General features: G+C 38.9%; 1 protein-coding gene across 2 annotated transcripts; it reads left to right on the top strand.

Moving 5' to 3' along the window:
* The first annotated feature begins 6,903 nt into the window (after window positions 1-6,903).
* LOC126370219 (protein zwilch) lies at window positions 6,904-19,824 on the top strand. 2 transcript variants are annotated; one of them, XM_050015014.1, is made up of 14 exons: window positions 6,904-7,069; window positions 7,260-7,317; window positions 7,471-7,609; window positions 8,329-8,566; window positions 9,276-9,443; window positions 10,276-10,421; window positions 11,558-11,772; window positions 12,610-12,689; window positions 13,678-13,901; window positions 14,918-15,140; window positions 15,953-16,076; window positions 17,063-17,207; window positions 17,825-17,961; window positions 19,645-19,824. In XM_050015014.1, the coding sequence occupies exons 1-14, from the start codon at window positions 6,944-6,946 to the stop codon at window positions 19,755-19,757; spliced, it is 2,136 nt and encodes a 711-aa protein (XP_049870971.1). In that variant the 5' UTR covers window positions 6,904-6,943; the 3' UTR covers window positions 19,758-19,824. The 2 variants fall into 2 exon arrangements, with proteins under 2 accessions (XP_049870971.1, XP_049870970.1); XM_050015013.1 differs by having other exon boundaries at window positions 7,468-7,609.
* The last annotated feature ends 2,795 nt before the right edge of the window (window positions 19,825-22,619 follow it).

The following is a 22,619-nucleotide window of genomic DNA, read 5'->3' as shown; positions in this document are numbered from 1 at the left end:
TCCGGCATACTGAAGTAAGAGGCGCCCATCACCGCGGCAAGGACAGGAATTGTCCCAGTGGAGGGAAGACAAGATGACTCTGTTCCCCTGGGGTCGGGAAACAAACAAAAACCAAAAGGCATACTATTCTATAAAGCTGTAAATCTAAGCGGAAATCAGAAGACAACATAATTAATTCTTGTCCCATTCATTTTGTGTTTTTTTGTTTGAAGCAGAGGTGTTTATTTATATTACTTATAAAGTAATATCCTTGGCCTTATAAACACACGATGTTGAAAAAATTAACGAATTAAAAATTCAGCTCATAATTTAATAATATAAGCTTATCCCCGTAATCCTTAATGAGGTAGGCAATGAAAAAGAAGAAATTAAATTCTACTTATTTTGCTTTTAATTTAATATGGCCTGAAATATCTCATTTCTGGACAAAGGTCTCTCTTTCTTCCTTACGTTTTTGGCGTGGGAGTTGTGCATACTCCAGCCAGTCCCTCCACGGGAATTGTGCGTACTTCAGCCAGTCTCTCCGCGAGAGTTGTGCGTACTCCAGCCAGTCCCTCCGCGGGAGTTGTGCGTACTCCAACCAGTCCCTCCGCGGGAGTAGTGCGTACTCCAGCCACTCCATCACTCAATTTTAATATTAAGAAATTTATGTAACGTCTTAAACCTAAATAAAGATTATATCTATCTATCTATCCATCCGCGGGAGTTGTGCGTACGCCAGTCACAGCATCAAGGTCGTCGTGCCATCCGCCATCTCTTTCGGGGTCTGTCACGACGCCTTTGCCCATCTTAAGGCACCCAATGCGTGACAATCTGTGTCCCTCGCTCAGGGTAGTCAGGGTGCATGCGAAAAACACGTCCAGCGCACAGCCTAGAGGTAGCGATTTGGGTAGTTTAAAGTAGTGTTCTATTTAATAATAACTACTGTTAAATTGTGTGCATAGGAACTGTTCTAAGCACATCAGCTGCAATGCTTTCACTACTACTCCTGCTAGACAGTGTAAGTAGGTAATAAAAAGCACATTGTTTCGTCCACTTCGTATACTTATTATAGTAATTTTAGTCAATGCATTACGAACACTTCCGATAATAAAAAACTTCAAAAGCAAAGTCTTTAAGTCATACTTACTTAAGAAAAATATAAAAAATAAGAATATTTTTTTACCTTTTAAAAGGTATTTTAATGTTGCCGTTATTTTAGTCAACAACCACTACGAAACCTTTTGCTTTTCGTACTGTTTTAACCACTATGCATTTTCTCCATACCCCTTCAGGTTGATTGAGTAACCCATGCCTGGCAGTGGGACGTAGGTGTATATAGGATATTTATATTTATGTAATAAAAATCAAATCAGAAAAGTGCCTACGCATAAGAAAAGTCATTAAAGTCAACCATAGTGGGGTGTGAACACCCTCTATTCCTGAAGGAATGGAGGATTAAAAGTCCTGTAAAAGATTTCTCCTGTTATCTACTTGATTTGGGTTATATCGGTCCTTACACACGTTGTAGTTTAGTAAATAAATTCGTTCTTTTGTAGTTCACGGCTGAGCGGAAATAGAGTATATATACGTATAGGTAGGTACATATAAAGCTATAAGTATTTATTTTTAAAGTGTTACTTATTGTGGATCTGCCTCGGACTATAGACTAAAGAATAATACGTCCTTGAACGACATTCCAAAAAGAATATAATTCACTACTTTTTTCACATTCGTTTCTTCGTCGAACAAATAGAGCGCGCCAAAAGCTCTTCGATAACTAACATAAAAATCTGGAGTACTTAAGTATGTTTAAAATTAGCAAAACATTTCAGGCTGTAACTTAACTTGGTTAGCTAGCAGTTTTATCAATAGGCAACAATTGGCTGACTATGATCTTGGTCCAGCACTGTCCAGTATTGTATTTTAATATTTTTGTAATTTATTATGCCATTACTATTTTTATTATTATTTTATTGATTAATTCTAAATGACAGAATATGCTTGTATAGACCTAAATATGAACTATTATAATTTGTAAAATGTATGCAATTAATTTCTGAAATAACTGATTATTATTATTAACCTAATAAAGTATCAAAAATAGTTATAAAAACCAAATTATTACAAAGAAAACTACTTATGTTAATACATTTTGAGCCGCTTTTTTGTGTTTTTTGTTTGTATTACCTAGCTATGAGGAGCTCGGTGGCGCAGCGGTTAACGCGCTCGGTCTGCGATTGTTGAAGTAAAGCAACTTTCGCAAAGGCCGGTCATAGGATGGGTGACCACAAAAAAAAAAGTTTTCATCTCGAGCTCCTCCGTGCTTCGGAAAGCACGTTAAGCCGTTGGTCCCGGCTGCATTAGCAGTCGTTAATAACCATCAATCCGCACTGGGCCCGCGTGATGGTTTAAGGCCCGATCTCCCTATCCATCCATAGGGAAGGCCCGTGCCCCAGCAATGGGGACGTTAATGGGCTGGTGATGGTGATGATGATGAGAGGTGTAAGTATAGTTTATACGCCACTTGATATTAACTCAGAATGATGGTCTGAATCATTCCCTTCAATATTCTTTGCGATGTCACTAACACCCTGTAGTGGGGACGTTAATGGGCTGATGATGATGACCTAGCTATGCGAGCCAACATACCTACCGGGAACTGACACTACAAAATCTTGTTCATGAATAACCTGACATGAAAATAGATCATATTGGACAGAAATACTCTATAGAAGATAACTTGTCGAAGAACTCTCGATCTAAGTACATTTCAATGACTAACCGAAATCACACCTCGAGTACTCCATACAATATCTCATTCTTACCGTGTGCCACTTATCGCGTAAGTGCGAGTGAGATAGATCTATTTAAGACTAAAGTAAGACCCAGAGTGAGATCAGTGCCCGATACGAATTCGCGCGGGGAGGACAGTTACCGTTCTATTCGTATTCTTTATTCTATGCCGAAACTCGAATGAACCTGATCAATCACAAAAAAAGGATTATTGAATTCTCTACCTTTATAATCAAAAGCTACAGTTGCTTCCCCGCTGGCCATCACAATTGAATAAATTAACAGTAAACAAAGGATACGTAAAATAAAATTGAAGAGTTCCAATCAAACTAAGAGATATACCCACGCGAAACAATAGGATAAGTAAGTATGTTAAGGTGGGTATTGACCGCGATTTTACGAATTACACATACCTACATACAAAAACATAAACAGCCTATACACGTCCCACTGGACACAGGCCTCCCCTCAATCAACCGGAGGGGGTATGGAGCATACTCCACCACGCTGCTCCACTGCGGGTTGGTAGAGATGTTTGGGCTAGTAGCCCGGGACCAATGGCTTAACGTGCCTTCCGAAGCACGGAATTAACTTACTTTTTTTGGACAATCAGGTGATTCAAGCCTGCAATGTCCTTACCAAACAAAGAATAGTCTCACAAAGTGATTTCGACAATGTCCCCATCGGAAATTGAACCCGGACCTCCAGATCATGAGCCCGACGCTCTAACCACTAGACCACGGAGGCTGTTACCATACCTACATACATAATAATTATAAGATCAACACACTTTTCGTTGTAAGCAGACAGAGACCACAGAATACTGGCCTTCTTTTTCCAACTCTACCACTTCTATTCGCTTATCATATATCTGTTACATTAGTCCACATTCATTGACTTTACTAAGATCTTCTTCTTCTATCGTGTGGGTTGTGAGGTGAATTACCTACCTCGTCATCCCTGGTGTCAGGTTTATTATTGAGCCCCTGACATGGTTCATGTAACGGCTTCATACTTACATCAGTATGTAACCGGGACCAACGGCTTAAAGTGCCTTCCGAAGCACGAATCATCTTACTTTCTGACAATCAGTCAATTTTTATTACACCCAGGCACTGTTATATCTTCAATTACTTTTTGTATAGTAGGTTCACGCGCCCGTTGTGCACCTTCCGGCCAAGTAGTTAATGCCATCTGCGGCAAATCTACAATAAGTCACGTCAAAAAAAAAAAAAAAGAAAAAAAAAGTTGTGCACCTACCTTTATCGTAATTTTTCGTAACACCCGAACATTCGAACCTTAATTGTATAGGTACACTTTGCAGGTGGATGGGTAATGTAATAATGTATCACCAGCGATCGAAAGGATTGTAATTGGCTATTTACCTGCGGGCTTAGCACCGTAAGCACGCGACTCTTTCTCGCCGCGACAGAGATCATCTGTCTCTTTCTGTGCAGTACTGTGAGAGAGTGACGGGTGACGTATGTCGAGGCGAGAAAGAGTCGCGCTTACGGTGCTAAGCCCGCTGATGGCTAATCCGTGATAGCGTTGTTCACAACACGCGTGTTTTCTATCATAGTTCGAATCTCGCCCCGGACTCTAAGGGGCGTCGATTACGAAGGGGATGTGATGCTCGCTCCAGGTCCAAGCTGATGCAAAAAAGGCTGTCCATCGCCATTCAACATGGCAACACGGCGAGTGTCATGGGGACCTTTGCGTCGGGTGAGGCGAGTGTTCTGTCTGACTAAGCAGAGATCCCTACTACAATGTTTATTTAAGTAGGTATTGGTGCTAATTCCTGCTGGCGCCTCTAATTTTATTTTCAGTTATACCTGTCATTTTCTCATGCGTTAAAAAGGAAAGGGCCGGGTAATCGACAGGCATAAAATTTATGGAATACACGTCAATATTAAGCAGAAATCTAAAACAACCGTCTAAAAATTACACATCGGCCAATAATCCGACAGAATTAGGTAGACAGCCCGTCAAACGGATGGCATACCAGGGAGATGCTATTTATATCATCCATCCCTTTCCTTTTTGACGGATAAGAAAATGACGGGTATAACTTAAAATAAAATTAGGAGGTGTCTGCAGGAATCGGGGCCATTTTCTGTTTTATTATTATTAACACATTGTATATTATTTTGTTTTTAAAAAAAGATGTAAATAAGTGTTGTACTTAGTAAAAATTACGATATTTAATGATATTTTACGAAAATTGGAACCCCTGAATTCGATTTTATGACATTTAATTTACGTTTGGGTCATAGATATTGTTTTTGAGGGACGTAGCTTAGAAAGTCCCTCGTTTTAAGCTTAATGTTTGTGGTCTTTTTAAAAACCCTTTGCAACTGCTTAGTATAAAAACACAAAATAAACCGATAAACACTTAGGTAAATCGAATACCAACGCAAATTCTTGGGAGTAGGTTTAATTAGCTCAAAGAGGTAAGTATTTAAAACCCTTCACAATTGAGTATTATTTTCAGTGTACTTAGTTGCTAACTTTACCTACATTTCTGATACTCTTATCAAAGTAGCCGCCTCAATTTACCTTTGGTTACTCGACGACAGATCCACGGACTCCAATAAGTTTTTTTTTTCTATTAGGTACCTACCTATATAAAAGTCAGACGGTGACATTATTGTGGTGACACCAGAGGGGTTAAAAAGGTCACATCGAAACAATTCATCTAAAAAAGACATTAGTGTGCCTTGCGCACTTACTTTAATATGCGCAAATGTCAAATTGTTATATTGCTTCTGGAAGCTGGCTGCTGGAAGTGTTAGATCTAAAATTTATCGCGACTCCATTGGAGTTGTCTGCGTACGGGTCGTGTTTGGCGCGGATTGAAACGTCTTATTTAAGCCGATTACAGTCCGCAAATACTCCGATAGACACACACTTAGCGACGGAACGTGGAAAACCATCTACGAATGTCGCACGAACCTGTTCTCATGTATTTCCATTTCGTTTGGACATTTTAACCACTAGTGATGTTATTTAACATAATATACAACCAATAATTTATTACCTCATCACAAATTTTAGAGCTACGCTTTGGCGGTGCATAGCATTATCCATTCTTGACAAGAGCGTGGCTCTTAAATTTGTGGTGATGTTTGATGTATCTCTACGTAGGTACCCTACCAACAGGGGATGTTACTTACTTAATATCATCAGATTTTTCAAAGAGGCGCTTATTTGATTTTCACTTTAAGGCGACGATAACTACATTATGAAGTATCATACTATAACTAGGTACTAGGAAAAGGACTAGGTAGGTATCTATAATAGGTACTTACAAAATCGAGTGACCTTAAAATATTATAACGCTTTACCGTCGTAGCAAGTATTTCTTAACTACTTTACAAATTCGCTCATTAAAGTTGCCTCAATAATTTTAAGTAGGTAGACAGGTAGTCATAATGCTCAATCATTGTAATTCGTAAGGACCGAAAATTTTCTGCATAATTAATAACATGAAATAGCCTACCCAACGAAGACCAAAAAGCAAATTTTGGCATAATTAAAGCGAATAAGTGAATTTATTTTGGCATAGTTTCAGGGAATGGTTGATACTGTTTGGTAGAGCTAACGGGATGGGGGGCGAGGGAGGTGTTTATAGGTCTTTTATTTTTTTGTTTGTATCTCAAAAACTATTAACAACACATTTACAATTTTAATTTGCTCTATATTAATTTTCTCCATTACATTTTTTTATAAATTTGGTCTAAGACAACATTTAACTAAGTTTTACTAAAAAAGTTTATTTTGTCCTGTGCCCATACTTTTATTTATGTCGACAAATGGAATTTAAAAAATTCCTTTGGTATTGGTAAGACTTGCTGCGCCACCTGTTAGGTGGTTTTAGTAGCTAGTAGTTGGCGCTAACTATCAACAGATGGCACTGACATTATTCATGCTGTTGAAATTTGTTGTTGTACGTATGACAACACCGCTAAGCAGTGTGATTTTATTGAGTCATTTTTATGGAAAGTGTGTGGACAGAACTTTTTATGATATCGCTTAGCGTTACAATCGTATAACAAAACGCAATAAAAAAATACATTGATCAAGTGTCACTGTCAATTTGAAAATTCGAATAGTAGAATTTACGTTGGAAATTGTTTTTTTATTATTTTATTTTTTCAAATCTTTTAAAATGGATACTATTTTGAAGCCAGTTTTAGAAAATTATCCTAAACTTTCTATAGAAAAGCAATTATGTCCGTCTTACGTTTCTATGTATACAAAAAACAAAAATGAAATAGTGTTAGTGTACGCTAAGGTTTGTTCGTTAAATTTTATTAATTCTTTTTTTAAATTTAGTGAAATTACGCATGAGTTTATTTTGAAATGGGCTGTTGTTTCATTGGGTGTAATTTCATTTACCATTTTGGTGAATTAATGATATTGTTTGACTTGTATGTTCCAACAGTTATGGTTTGATTCTAATTTTGGTTTAATACGTTTTTCAGGCTAAACAATCTACTAATTATGTAGAAAATGCGGCCAGAAATGATAATCGAGATCCAGGTTGGATATTTTTGATGTTATATGAATTCTTTTTAAAGCATGTCATTGACATTGTTGTATCTATGCATAAAATAGCAATTGTTTATTAAAAAAACATGCAGATTATAAACACCTGTATATGTAATACTTACGTATCAAATATTCTTCCAGCAGAGGAAATAGACCTCACGGGGTCACCTTTGAAGCTGGATTTGAGTCTGCATATGCTGGATGACACCCTCATCTCTGATGAACCACAATTGTGGAGTAAGGAGGAGGCCTCTCACCAACCTATTGCTGTTGAGAAGGCTAGGTTTGTTTACTTTCTTAGTATATTTTATATACATACCTATACCTACACTTAAATATTCTATACTAATATTCGGCCTCCGTGGTCCAGTGATTGAGCATTGTGCTCATGATCCGGAGGACCCAGATTCCAATCCTGGTGGGGACTTATCACAAAAATGACTTCAGGATCCCTAGTTTTGTTAGGACATTACAGGCTGATCACCTGATTGTCCAAAAGTAAGATGATCTATGCTTTAGAAGGCATGTTAAGCCATTAATCCTGGTTGCTACTTACTGATGTAAGTAGATAGTTGTTACATGGGACATGTCAAGGGCCTTTGGCGGCTCATTAATAGTTCTGACACCAGGGTTGATGAGGTTGGTAATTCACCTTACAATGAAGAAGAAGAAGAAGACATACAGTAATACATAAACTCACACCCATTTTCCACTGATATGTGGGTTATAATGCAATTCCATTTGCTTTGATCCAGACGTATCTACTTCCCACAACAGAACAAGAGAAGTTAAGTGAGTGAGTGTGAGAAGTGTGCTAGTATGAGAGTGAGTGTGTGTGAAGAGTTTTTTTGAGTTTTCTTTTATATTTTGCTACTGGGAGTAAATTAAAATTTTGAATGCCTTTATTTATCATCCTATGCCAAGCATATTATAAAAGTGGTCTAGAGAATTTGTGATCTCTTGTGATTGTGTTCTTACTAGAGCTTTTACTATATTTCCCAGAGAAATAGCAAACTTCTACAACAAACTTATAGTCCAAGCATCAGAAGACACGCTGCCTATGTGGGTTCTCTGCAACCCTGCTTCACCAGGGAGACCATTACTCCTCACTGTACAGTCCAGTGGGAACCAGTTTACTCGGGGTATAGTGAGCTATGAGGATTCTATGGTGTTGGATGATCTGGACTTAGATGAGCTGGTGGAAGGATATGCCAGGCAGGAGGGGATAACTGAGGATTTGGTGAGATATATCATTTGTATGCTTAACTTTTAACTACTACCGTTTTGCTAGTAAGGACGGAGCATACCCTCACTTCTGATTTCAACTAATAATATTTTCAGAGTTAGATAAAATATTGAAAAAATGATTTCAGATTAATCCTCACTTGAGTAGTTCAAGTGAGTAGTTTGTAGGATACAAATGAGAGTTATTAAGGACAGAAGAGGCAAGATAATTGGACACTTAATAAGACACGACGAATTTATTAAAAACTTCATAAAACGGAAGATAGAAGGAAAGAGAGGAAGGGGAGACCAAGACAAGCTTTCATTGACTAAATTAATATTAAATATCTCCTATACACAAAGATTGCCTGGAAGAAATTGCTACTTAGCAATAAGGCCGTTTATTGTACTCTTTCTATTTCTCTTTTGTTTTCTGTTTTTGTATTTTCTGTGTGTGCAATAAAGTAACGTTATGTTATGTTGAAGAGACGGCGAACGTCGCGTTGTGTGTTATAAAGGAGTCAGAGAATTGGTCTTTAAAAGAAAACTAGAGAATGCCACATCGACAAGAGCGTGACTCTCAAATTAGTGATGAGTAGTTCACATGAGTAGGTTGATGAAGAGAAGAAAAAAGCAGTGAACTGCGGGAGCAATGAACAAAGTAAAAGGGATTTTACTTTGTTCATTTACTCGCGAACTAACATTTAATTCTATGCGAATTCCAGGTATGTACAACAGTGGACTGCAAGTATCTTCTCGCTGGCATATCTTACAGCAGTTCACACAACACGGATGAGCTTCTGAATGCACCACACTCCGGTCTCACTGAGCTTCTATGTGAGTGGACCACTAGAACCTTGCAGACACCGTTCATCAGCTGCAAAGTTCATTTTGTAAGTTTTATTCGCATTATTTCACTTATAAACTATAGATTGTTGTTCAGATGCCTATCATGTCCATGTAATTAAAAAATATATATATTATTGTTTATAAAAAATATATATATTATCGGAAATAATATTGTCAAAACCACTTTGTGAGACTGTCCTTTGTTTGGTCCTTAACCTTGCAGGCTTGAATCACCTGATTGGCCGAAAAAGTGGTGATTCCGTGCTTCGGAGTCCCGGCCTTATTAGCCGTAAAAAAACACCTCCATCACCCCCAGTAGAGCAGCGTAGTGGAGTACGCTCCATACTCCCTCCGGTTGATTGAGGGGAGGCCTGTGCCCAGCAGTGGGATGTGTATAGGCTGTTTATGTTTATGTTACGTTATAATATTATCCATCGTATAAGTATTATTAAAAATTACACAACCTCATCTTATATTTATTGTTATCAGAAACAAAAAAAATGAATGAAGGCATATGATTGAAGTAGGGTACATTATTAGTTTGACTAAGAACTATAGTACCTATCACAACACAAAGAGAAAATTATATCGAAAAAAACTGCCTGGGAAAGCTCTTGTGAAGCCGGGACGAGGTAGCTCTATCCATGCGAAATTTTTCGTCGTCTACTTAATAACCATACACCACAATAAAAAAAAAATGCGTATGGACATGACAAAGACCCGTTGTTTAATGGTTATATGCTCGTCCCGGCTTGACAAGAGCTGTAGTTGAAAATTCGAATTTCGAATTTTCTCTGCGAGGGTCCCTAAACCTAAAATGATATCACTTCGCATAGATTTTCCTTGTTTAAACATTTATCCTCCTCCATATTCTAGGAACAAGAGGTAATAGTGGGCCACCTCCTGAGCCCATGCAGTGCTATATGGAAGTCGGTGTGCGCGTTACACAACATCAACCTGATGCTGGTGGACATGACAGCTGCTGGGAGCTCCTCTGTCAACCTGGAACAAACAGCCGTTAGGTGAAAATAAGCTCATGATTATATCCCAATAGGGTAGTTAGCAGCCTCCGTGGTCTAGTGGTTAGAGCGTTAGGCTCACGATCTGGAGGTTCGGGTTCGATTTCCGATGGGGACATTGTCGAAATCACTTTGTGAAACTGTTCTTTGTTTGGTAAGGACTTTTCAGACTTGAATCACCTGATTGTCCGAAAAAGTAAGATGATTCCGTGCTTCGGAGGGCACGTTAAGCCGTTGGTCCCGGCTATTAGCCGTAAAAAACACCTCCACCAACCCGCAGTGGAGCAGCGTGGTGGAGTATGCTCCATACCCCTTCCGGTTGATTGAGAGGAGGCCTGTGCCCAGCAGTGGGACGTATATAGGCAGTTTATGTTATGTAGGGTAGTTAGAAGCGTTGGGTAGTTGGCGGAAAGCAAGAGGGAAACCACTGCCCTATTTTTCCCTATAAAAGTACCATGGATAATGCTACACTGACAAGAGCGTGGCTCTTAAATTAACGATTTGTGTAGTCACAGGTACATCCATCGCAAGATGAACTTAGGACCTTCACCTCACCGAGCTTTCTGTTAGACCAACGTGGTAGGTGAGCCGTATCGCCATCTATAAAGATTTACTTCAACCCCCCCTCGGTCTAACTTCAATCGTATGAGGGGGTCAGACGTCACACACACAGATGCGCGTGTAGGATAACGTTGATGTGTAGTGTCTGTGTAAAACGGTTAAAAGAGCGTCTGGGGCATACCTAAACTTTATTGACTGAAGTGGTCCAGTTTACAAGACGAACCTCCTCTGCCGAAGGATGTCTGGAAGAGATCGCTCTTAGCGATAAGGCCGCCTTTGCCCACCTTAGAATAAGTTTATCCTGTAAATGTTTTGTAAATTTGTGTGCAGTAAAGTGTTTTATTATTATTACCAACCATTATAATAATCATTATTTATTAAAATATTATTTGATAAAAAAATATCACTTAAAAAAACTACCAAACAGAATTTTCCATCGCAAAAGTATAGAATTGAAAGTAATTTAAAAATACTAAAAAGAATATTAATTTTGCGACGGAAAATTCGACTTGATATCATGGTCTGAATCATCCCTCAAAGTTTTCGTTACAATGTCACTAACACACTGTATGTTTTAGACTCAACATCCCCGGGACAAAACAGCCTAATAACTCAAAGCGTCTCAACGAGCTACTTAATGAGACTGAAACGTACGCATATACCGCGGAATGCCCCGCCGGCGGTTGCATATGCATCACTGATGATACCACCACGCTGAAGCAATGTCTCTCTGCTATGTCCGCCCATGGCTCTAGCAATGACTTCACTTATAAACTGTGGGATATACTTAGAGGTAAGATACATTCTGCTAGTTACTTAATGAGAAAGAAAGAAAGAAAAACACACACAGAAACAGAAACACACACATACACATACACGTTTGAGACAGAAACGTATATTCGTATATCTTCACTGATGACACCATCATCATCTCCCTAGCATTATGCCGTTTTTTACAGGGTTCGCTTACCTAACCTGAAGATTTAACAGGTCTGGTTTTTTACAGAAGCGACTGCCTGTCTGACCCTCCAACCCGCGAAAGAAAAACCAGCCCAATACAGATTAGGTCACATTTCTCCGAAAATACATTTCTTGTGAATGTGGGTTTCCTCACGATGTTTTCCATAACCGCTCTTCTTCTTATCGTGTGGTTTGTGAGGTGGATTACCAGCCTCAACAACCCTGGTGTAACGGTTATTATTGAGCCGCCAATCGCCCCTGACATGACTCATGTAACGACTACATACTTACATCAGTAAGTAGTAACCGGGACCAAACGGCTTAACGTGCCTTCCAAAGCATGGATCATCTTACTGTCGGACAATCAGGTGATCAGCATGTAATGTCCTAACCAAACTAGGGATCACAAAGTAATTTGTCCCCACCGGGATTCAAACCCGGGAACTCCGGATCGTGAGCTCAACGCTTAAGCACTCGACCATGGAGGCCCGTTGTCGTAATACCCCTTTGGAAGATGTGTTTATTAAGATAACAAAAAGGAAAATATGAAAGTTTATACATGAACGGTGTATCTATCCCTGCACATGGAATAGAATATAAGTAATACTGGAGTTTACTGGACATTAGGTATTAAAAGAAATTTCTAAAATCAGTGTCTATTTTTTTCCAGATTGCGAGACGGCAGAAGAAGTAATAACTTTGTTGATACAAGCTCTCAAGTTCATATCTTCTGGGAAAATACGTCCTTTTGTAAGTACCTATATTTTATTTGTATCTAAGTTATCATCAGATTATATATTTACTTATGAGCTATTTAACCTCTTACTTGCCTCGGACGCCTTAACGCTTTCTATATTATTTTCTGTCTTATTATACGGTCACGAGAATTTATATGTAAACACTTTGAGACCATGTCACATTCACTTTTTTGACAAATTGAACTGTAAGTCTCTAAATGGCAAATATGTTAGTGCGACAGAGTCCTAAAGTGGGTACATTATATTGCTCATGACTGTACTTAGATACGTAGGTCATAATGCAAGTATATAATATGTCTCAGTACTGGACACTTCGAAAACCACGGAATGGAAGAAAGAAGATGGAAAGACCCTAACGCGCATTTTGTATGAGAACTGCTATCGCCGGTTCAACCCCGCTCTCTTTTCTACTACTACTGCAAACAGATAACTACGTTAGCTCTACTGCAACCCAAATTCCATAGCCACTTTAGCGGCAATGTTATGTGATAGGCTGCAATTTTATCATTACTTTTCGTAAGATACTGCATACAAAAGTATTTTTTGATAAATAGTCGATAACACTAAGGTTTTTAGCTTCCTGTGATAAGGCGGAATCTCCTTGCACGATAGTCGATATCAGATTTTTTGCCCTGTACGTTCTATTGCACAAGTCGACCTTTTTAAATACTATCGCGAAGCTGCGTGCGTTGTGAAGTTTGCAGACGAGTGGAATGCATAATTGAAATATGAACTATATGCTCATACTTGTATGACGCCCGTTTTACGTTCACTTGGCCCTTCTAACCTCTTTCATCCATTCCGTGTCGAAAACCACCGCGAATTAAATAACAAATTACCGATACTGTGGGTGGCCGGCGAAAAAGCAGCTAGATTCAATTCAATTTAGAAAAGTTCATTGTCTCGAGGCGACAGGTAAATACATCTATACTCTGGTTAGATAATAATACCTTAACACCACTATTTAATTCGCTTTACAGATAGACGCGAACAACAAGACATACCTATCAAAACTGGTATTAAAATTGTCTCGCGGTCACTCTCAAGCGTCCAAAGTTCTCAAGAACCTCCGCACTAGTCCTCCGCAGGCCCTCTCATTGATAGCACAAGTCGGGACTGAGAAGACCATGTGGGAGTACACTAGAGTCATGTCGCTTCTGGAACATTCATTCTTCATAGCTGGCATTTGGAATAATGATAATAGGTACGTACATTGTATTATATTTTAACCGAAATAGTAAAAACAAGAATGTGTTCAACTGCTTACCATCCCGCACAGGAGCGGATCCAGCTTTTATGTCATTTCACCAGGTCGCAGACAACCTATCTCTCTTTGTAGATAAGATTGCAGTGGTCACCCATTACATAACCTGTAAAAAAAAACATAGGATTATTTGCAAAAAATAGCGATCGGCACATTGTACCTGACCTGTAATAAAAATAAACTTCCTTCACAAATCAGTCAATTACAAAAGATCACTAAATCTTTTAAGGGGCAATGTATATATACGTTTTTAGACAGTAAGATTCCCATTGACATTCAGATCTTGCCTTTCAACTGTTTTAAGACAGTAGTTAAACAGAAACTTTACAAAAATGGTTATTATACGTATAAAGTTAGTGATTATTTAGAAGATATGAATGCATGGGATTAACTGTCTGAGAACTGATATTAGGCAGCTATATTACTCAATAGTATAAAAATATTTTGTTTATTTTTTTAAACAACGTCTAGGGCCCTGTGTCGAGGTTTTTCTTGCAGCTTCTTTTCCCCGGCTATAGAGGATGTGAGAAGCTGCAGTAGTCTTAGGCGGATGAGACGTTCTTTATGTAAAAATTGACGATTCAAAGTGTATCCTATATTACCTACTGAATAAAGATATATTTGAATTTGTCACCCAGGGGGGGTGGGGGTTTGTTATTCATGACCCCATATGACCCTGTAAAATTTGACTATATGGCCTTTCCAACACTATTTATATGATCATGTCGCGCCAAATGTTGCCAAGTGGAAAAGCGGCGAACAAGGTGTTTTAATGTTGCAGTTATTATTTACATACATACAGAAAACCACTTACTTCGATCTTGTCACACCATTTTCACTTCTTCCACTCTTACCAAAGACTTGATGCATGCTCGCTGGTTTAGAGTACTCTTGACAACATCCAACAACAACATTTAGTTATTACTGTCAACAAATAATACTTGTCATTATAACAGAACGACACACGAATCAATCGAGCAGATCAACCAAACTATACAAGACATGACGATGAGTGGTGGCGAGATGACTCTCAACCCGTTCGAGAGTATATCCCACGGGGACCTCTCCATCCGGCTGGAGTGCGAGTCTCTGTACGACGAAGACCATGACCTCACTGTGGACGACTTCGCCTCGCTCAAGAAACACGGACTCGTGGCCAGCAAGAAGGATGTCAATGAGGTAACATGCATTATATAATAACATCACGCCATTTATACCTTAAGGGGTAGATAGAGGTATAAAATATAGTATACAGGGTGTTAGTGACATCGTAACGAATACCGAGGGGGATGATTCTCCCAATATTTCAACACTGTTGCAAGTAGCATGATCACGGGACGACTGATGAAATTGGAGTGGAGTAGATGGAGCCATAATTTTCTAACGGCAAAACATATCTGTCTACCCTCTTTCTTTGCCGCTTGTGTCTACATTTGACTTTTATCACCACATTAGGTTTTTTAAGATTTTTACAATAGGTAGTAGTAGGCAATCAATGGATTCCACATACCCATATCCCTGATAAAAACGCGGTAAGAACCCGGTATTATGTGTTTTAATTATGATAATGGCCCCGATTCCTGCAGACACCTCCTAATTTTAAGTTATACCTGTAATTTTCTCTTATCTGCCGAAAAGAAAAGGGACGGATTATTGACGGCTCTTAACTTTAGGAAGAATGAGTAAATGAATGAATAACCCGGGTTAATCAAAAAGGTATCTCGCTGGTATGCAAACCGTTTGATGTGTGCTGTCAACTTAATTCTGTCGGGTTATTAGCCAATGTAAATTTTTATAGGGTGTTCTATGGGTGTGTTCCATCAATTTTATGCCTGTCGATTATCCGTCCCTTTCCTTTTCAGCGGAGAAGATGACATGTGTAACTTAAAATAAAATTAGATGGTGTCTACAGGAATTAGCACAAATAGCTGCGTAAACCTCAAACAATGTATGTGCAAAAAATGTCTAAAATATATTTCTTACGATTACAGGTGCCAATAATAGCGGATGAGATAGACATCAGTCCTTGGAAGAATCTCTTGATGAAGTTTGCACAAGTTCACGTCTGCTTAGAACATTTGTACCGTGCCGAAATTTGCTTGAGAGCCGACTTTGGTAAGCAACATTGCAAATTCAATTCAAATTCAAAAATATTGCTATTCAGTAGCTAACATAGTTACAATTTGATTCATCATGATGATTGATGTATTTTTTTACATAACGATCGTCTCATCCGCCTAAAACTACTGCAGCTTCTCACAACCTGTATAGCCGGGGAAAAGGAGCTGCAAGAAAATCGGCACAGGGCTCGAGAAAAAAACATACAACATAATTAGCCTATATGCCACACGCCTCGCTTTATTTATTGGCAGGGATATGGAGTATATTCCGTCCTCATCCATTCCTCGTCTGTAGCTTAATGGAAAAACCCACAGTCAATGTAGCGAAATCGCATCGGGATCCTTTGGTCATGAGATATCTAGTTACTCAACCGCCTTAAACGGCTTCTGGGGTCCAGTGATTGAGTGTTGGGCTCACGATCCGTCAGTCCCGGGGTCGATTCCCAAACAAAATATCTCCTATAATTATAGTCTCCAGTTTGGTTGCAGTCCATCTCCCAATTGTCCGAAAGTAAGATTCGTGCCTTGGAAATGCACGTCAAGCGGTTGGTCCCGGCTACTACGTACGTATGCATGTGGTCGTTACATGAGTCATGTCAGGGGCCTTTGGCGAAGTTGGTCATCTACCTCACAACCCATTTCATAGAAGAAGTAACATACCATAGCTTCACGCCTGTATCCCCGAAGGAGTAGGCATAGGTGTATATTATTTACACCCACTCCTCGTCCGTTATCTTTAAGCCCCATGTAATAGGGGCCAAGCCTGTTACCATTAACCTGGCACAATCCCACGTGCTATCAATTATGACTTCAAACATGACTTCAAACTCATAAAGTAGATTTCAGCTGTACAGAGCCCGAGCTGGCATTCGAACCCACTACGATGTAATGTACTGGGTCACTACGTGAGTCACGCGTTTTCCAAACAGGGCTCTCACGGATTCTACGATGAAGAAGTACCAACATTTTTATTCTTTGCAGCCAACCTGAAACCCATTGCATCTCGCCTACTAGAACACTACGTCTCAGACAAGTCTCCGGTCAAGACAGTGGGACAGCTGATGAGTGACCCTGTGCAGAGAATATCTATGCCCATCGCTAACAATATCGTGCAGGATCATTTGAAGTAAGTCATAAAGTAAAGAAAAGATTTTTTTTTTACTACGTATACGTAGAACGGGAACTCTCCGCCCCGCACCAAATCGTATCGGGCGCCGACTTCACCCCCTCTGGGTCTTACTTTAGTCATAATCATTTGCCACTTGGCTAAAGCTCTTGGTCGCTCTATAACTCCGATAAACTTTACAGTAGAATATAAAGTGCTCCCGCCCAAAAAGGAAAAGGACGGATAATTGACAACTGTTAATTTTAAAATGAATGAACGAATGAATAACCCGGGCGCATAAAATAGGCATCTCGCTGCTAACTATGCAACACGTTTGTCGTGTGCTGTCAATTTAATTCTGTCGGGTTATTGGCAAATATAAAATTTTGTGAGGGCTTTTTAAATTTCTACCTAAAATTGTGTGTTCAATAAATTTTGTGCATGTCTATTACCCGTCCCTTTCCTTTTCGGTGGATAAGAAAATGACAGGTATAACTTAAAATTTGATGGTGTGTAATGGAGTCAGCACCAATATACAGCCTAGTGCGGAAGAGACGTGAGTTTAGGGTTGTCATTTGCTTACCCCAATAATGATAATGTTTTATTACAAAAAAAACTTATAGTTTTTTTAATTTCAGAAAACCAGCATTCTGGTATCGCGTTGAAATGTTCCGGAAGGAGAAAGCGGCTGATATGGGCGTGAAGCAGAACTCTAAACTGGTTTACGTGTTCTCTCAACAGGCCGTCTTTCCACCTGCAGTGTGGCAGAACTTGGGTAAGCACATAGTATTACTACTCTTTGGGTAAGCATCAGACCGTAGCATACATCCATCTCCTATTTTCACAGGATCCGCTTACTTAACCTGAAGATTTGACAGGTCCGGTTATTTACAAAAGCGACTACCTGTCTGACCATCCAGCTGGGGGAAAACGAGCCCAATACAGGTTAGGTCACATACCTCCAAAACGCATTCTCGGGGATTTGGGTTTCCTGGCGATGTTTTCCTTCGCCGCTGAACACGTGATAAACATTTAAGATGTAAACAAATTCGAAATTGGTTTGAATTCATTGATTTTGGCTCGGGTTGGGATTCGAACCCGCGACCTCAAAGTGAGAGTCAAGTGGTCTCCCAATTGAGCTACTACTGCTTCTGACCGTAGCATGCAACTAAATAAAATAAACATTCAATTTCATTCATTCATTTGGATCTGATGAGCGCTGCAGATAGCGCTATACTTGTTGCCAAGTTTTGGGCCGATACTATTTAGTTTGTCATCGACACGATAAGAAGAAATAAACATTCACACACAATTTAATGAGACTTTGAAACTGCTGTGTCAAGACCAAAGTAAATGAAATTCCGTCATATCTGCCAACCCCAACAGGAAGTAGGCATAGTCTTATGTAATACGTATGTATTGTTAGATAGAACAGAATCGATCGCCTAAACTATTAATAAATATATAATTAAGCTAATGAACGTAACAACACTGGCTTCTGCACTTTGACAGTTCTAACTAGTACCGCGCATTGAAGCTATATTGAAGCTATAATTTATCTAAGATATTGAAATATGATCATAATATGATCATATTATTTATTTTAGAAATAGTTTTTTTTTATATAAAATAAGGTCACACCCAGTTACAGGACAATAACAATAACATCCCAATTAGGGATAATCTCGCCTATGCTTTATTTAACGATAACATACATACATACATAAATAGCCTATATACGTCCCACTGCTGGGCACAGGCCTCCCCTCAATCAACCGGAGGGGGTATGGAGCCACCACGTTGCCACGTTGCTCCACTGCGGGTTGGTGGAGGTATTTTTACGGCTAGCCGGTACTTAAAGTGCCCTCCGAAGCATGGAATCTATTTTTTCAGACAAACGAAAAACGATATTTAACGATAAATCATTATGTAAATTTCCTTTGTATTTTAAAGCAATAAAGAGTATACAAACAAACAAACATCTTTAAAAGCATTCACAAAACAATAACGAAAAGGAAAAAAGGATGTTCGTCGAAATGATCATAAGGTGGTGGTGGATGTCCTATTTAATGAAATATAACATAACATAACATAACAAATACTTTATTGCACAAACAGGAAAAAACAAAAAACAAAACAAAAGAGAAATAGAATTAGTACAATAGGCGGCAATAGGTAAATATGTTCTATTTAATAGTATACACACACATACATTATAAGCTCACGACTATATTACCTACAAAAAAGTAAAAATAATTGTGATTTTAATTAAAGCACATAATAACGGGTTCTTACCGCGTTTAAATGGGGATATGAGACTCCCGATAAAATAAAATAAAATATATATCGAATATCGGGAGTCTCATATCCGCGGTAAGAACCCGTTATTTTGTGCTTTAATTATGATAATAACCGTGTAAACTTAAAACAATGTATAATTGTGATTTTGTTCTTTCAGAACCGCAATCGGAAGAAGTAGCAGAAATAACCACAGTGGGAGAAGATTTGAAATACCACTCCACAAAATACACATATTTAAGTAGCAAACTTAAAAGTAAATTGTCCCTTTAGAGTTAATGTTTCTAGTTTGTAAAAATAAGTATTTTTTTATACAATACATTTTACACTATTTCTACAATTTGCCCATTTTCTTTGCCGACCTTTCCATTCTATCATCTCGTACGATTTATCTATTTATGGTATCCAAGCAAATTTTTGGCTAACCAAAACATCCCTGTTTTGGTCCCGCATAAAAAGGTTACATTGAAGTAATGCACAAAAAAGCAATATTGCTCTTCGAGATTTGTTAGATACGCAAATTGCAATTGTTTTTAGGTAAATTGCATGAAAACTCAGTATCTCATTCTCTGTGTATTCTATGTCAAGTCTGGTTCATTTTTACCTGTTGTTTTTGTCTGTTACTAACATTCATTATTAAGTTCTATTGAACCTACTAACTTCTACGGATCCAAATCCGAAAGAAACATTTTTAAACAGCGCCACCTTGGATATAAATGGAACTAAAAGGAACAGAAAGAAAGTACTTTTACGCTTGCACATAATTTTATTTGGAACTAGATACGACATTCCAAGAGATGTAGGCGGTTCAGAATGCATCCGTCAGATGTCGCTTTCGACTTTTATAGAAAAATAAAAACTAAATGATAGCCACTACCACACCATTACGACGGTGTTTTTATCTACTATGGTGTTCACCGATCTATTATAAGTTACTTCAAGAAATAAGAACGCACTTACTTTTATATGCGCAAATGTCAAATTACCATATTGCTTTTTTAGATTAATTGCTTCGATGTGGCCTTTTTAACCCCCGTGATCTACAATACAGTTTTTCCGAATCAACACATAATAAAGTCTCCCGTAAAAAACGCCTAATTAACCCACCCAAAAATACGCCCAAAGGCAGCTTCTTATAACAACATCCGAAACCAGAAGGGGAATCAAAGAAAATATACACAAAGTTACAAAGAAAAATACAAAGTGACGACGTAAGGAAGCGAGTGAAAATAAATAAGCCAACGTCATACCGCTTTGATCCGAGGTTAATAAACTAGTGATTGCTCCCTTTCGATTGATTGACCTACGGAATTTCGTAGCTTGTATAATATTGATGAAAACTTCCGAATTGGTACATCGAAAAGTAACGTATATAATGAATGTAACTAATTGGTTGAGCGTTGGGCTCACGATCCGGAGGTCCCGGGTTCGAATCCCGGTGGGGACATATCACAAAAATCACTTTGTGATCCCTAGTTTGGTTAGGACATTACAGGCTGAGCACCTGATTGTCCAAAAAGTAAGATGATCCGTGCTTCGAAAGGCACGTTAAGCCGTTGGTCCCGGTTACTACTTACTGATGTAAGTAAGTAGTCGTTACATGAGCCACGTCCTTTGGCGACTCAATAGTAACCCTGACACCAGAAGAAGAAGAAATGTAACTAATATTTAGGTCTACTCTGAACCGGCGTGCGTGTATGAAATTGATGAATGAGGAGGAAGCAAGGGAAGTGTGTCAGAATCGAAGCAAATGGAATTCCATAGTCTCTGTCTATTCCGGTGGGAAATAGGCGTGAGTTTATGTATGTAATATTTAGGATATTATAATTATACACGTTCGAACGTATACGTAATCGTTACATGAACCATGTCAGGGGCCTTTGGCGGATCAATAATGATCCTTCCAGGGTTTCCTGGATCATTTCACAACATACACGATAGAAAAAGTTAGACTTTTAGTAATAGCTATGGTAAGTAGTCTTTGCCTGTGGTTTCATATAAGACCATTAACCCGGCCCCATCTCTGTCCTCCACTAGAGTAGTTCCTGTTCGGTTTGTCCTTGCCGCGGAGGTGGGCGCCTCTTAATTAAGTAGGCCAAAGTGAGATGGTGGCTGAGTTCGAATAGGGACCCAGACCTACGGGGTATAACATAGAACCCTTGCCCTGGGATACGTGAAGTTACAAGACTCAATAGTTACAGAGATGGGAGCCATCAACACGACAATGCAGGGCGGAAGGGGTACCTAAATCACAGGGTCTGTAACCAGGAACTTGTCAGAGGACAGCAGTAACTGTTAGTACTATTCAGAGGCGGAGGACAATAGTCCTAATACGTCTTTGAAATAAACTACTCTGGGCGCCATCTCGCTCGAGTCAGACAGTACTGCGGGGCGGAAGGCAAGAGGGAAACTGCCCTTTTTTCCCTAAATAGTAGTGTGGAGAAAACTATACCGACAAGAGTGTGGCCCTTGAATTAGTAATGATGTAGGTAAGTGCGCATGAGAACAGTGTTAGCCCAGTTAGAAGAACGCTTGAGACTCACTATGAGGTTGCAGGTTCGAATCCAGCACCCACAGACCCACACATTTCTTATCATTGTAACTTGTACCTACCTTGTTGTTCTTGTTCTTACGACTGTGTTCCCGATTGGGCTAGTCAGAGGTACATCCATGACACGGTTCACCTAAATTTTCTGTTAGATCAATGTGTATAATATAACGGCGTATACACATAGAAAGGGGCGTGGAACTCAAACTTTACATAAAATAAACTTGTTTGAAACACTAATTATCCACGACCTTTGTATTTGCCAAAGCCCTTGACGCGAAACCTTCACATGTCCTTACACAAAATAATCCGCTCAACCACTAAATAATTATTAGGAAGCCTAGTAAATGTACGCCAATGTTAATTAAAATAAGTATCTGCTAATCATGTAAGTACTTCTATTGGCTATTTGTGTTCGTTACGGCTAATACCTGCTGTCTGGAATTCAGTGCTAAGTATTTAATTAGGATTAGGTACAGTCAACATACTTTCCCGTAACATAGGAACACGCCTGTATCCCAAAAGAGGTAGGCAGTGTTCCTTACACTCCTTTTTTTTTGAGCCCCGTGTAACATGGAGCATCATTT

This window comes from Pectinophora gossypiella, chromosome 10, assembly GCF_024362695.1.
Source record: "Pectinophora gossypiella chromosome 10, ilPecGoss1.1, whole genome shotgun sequence".
Lineage (NCBI taxonomy): Eukaryota > Metazoa > Arthropoda > Insecta > Lepidoptera > Gelechiidae > Pectinophora > Pectinophora gossypiella.
The sequence above is the reverse complement of the archived record's forward strand: the minus strand, read 5'-3'. Positions and strand labels throughout refer to the sequence as shown.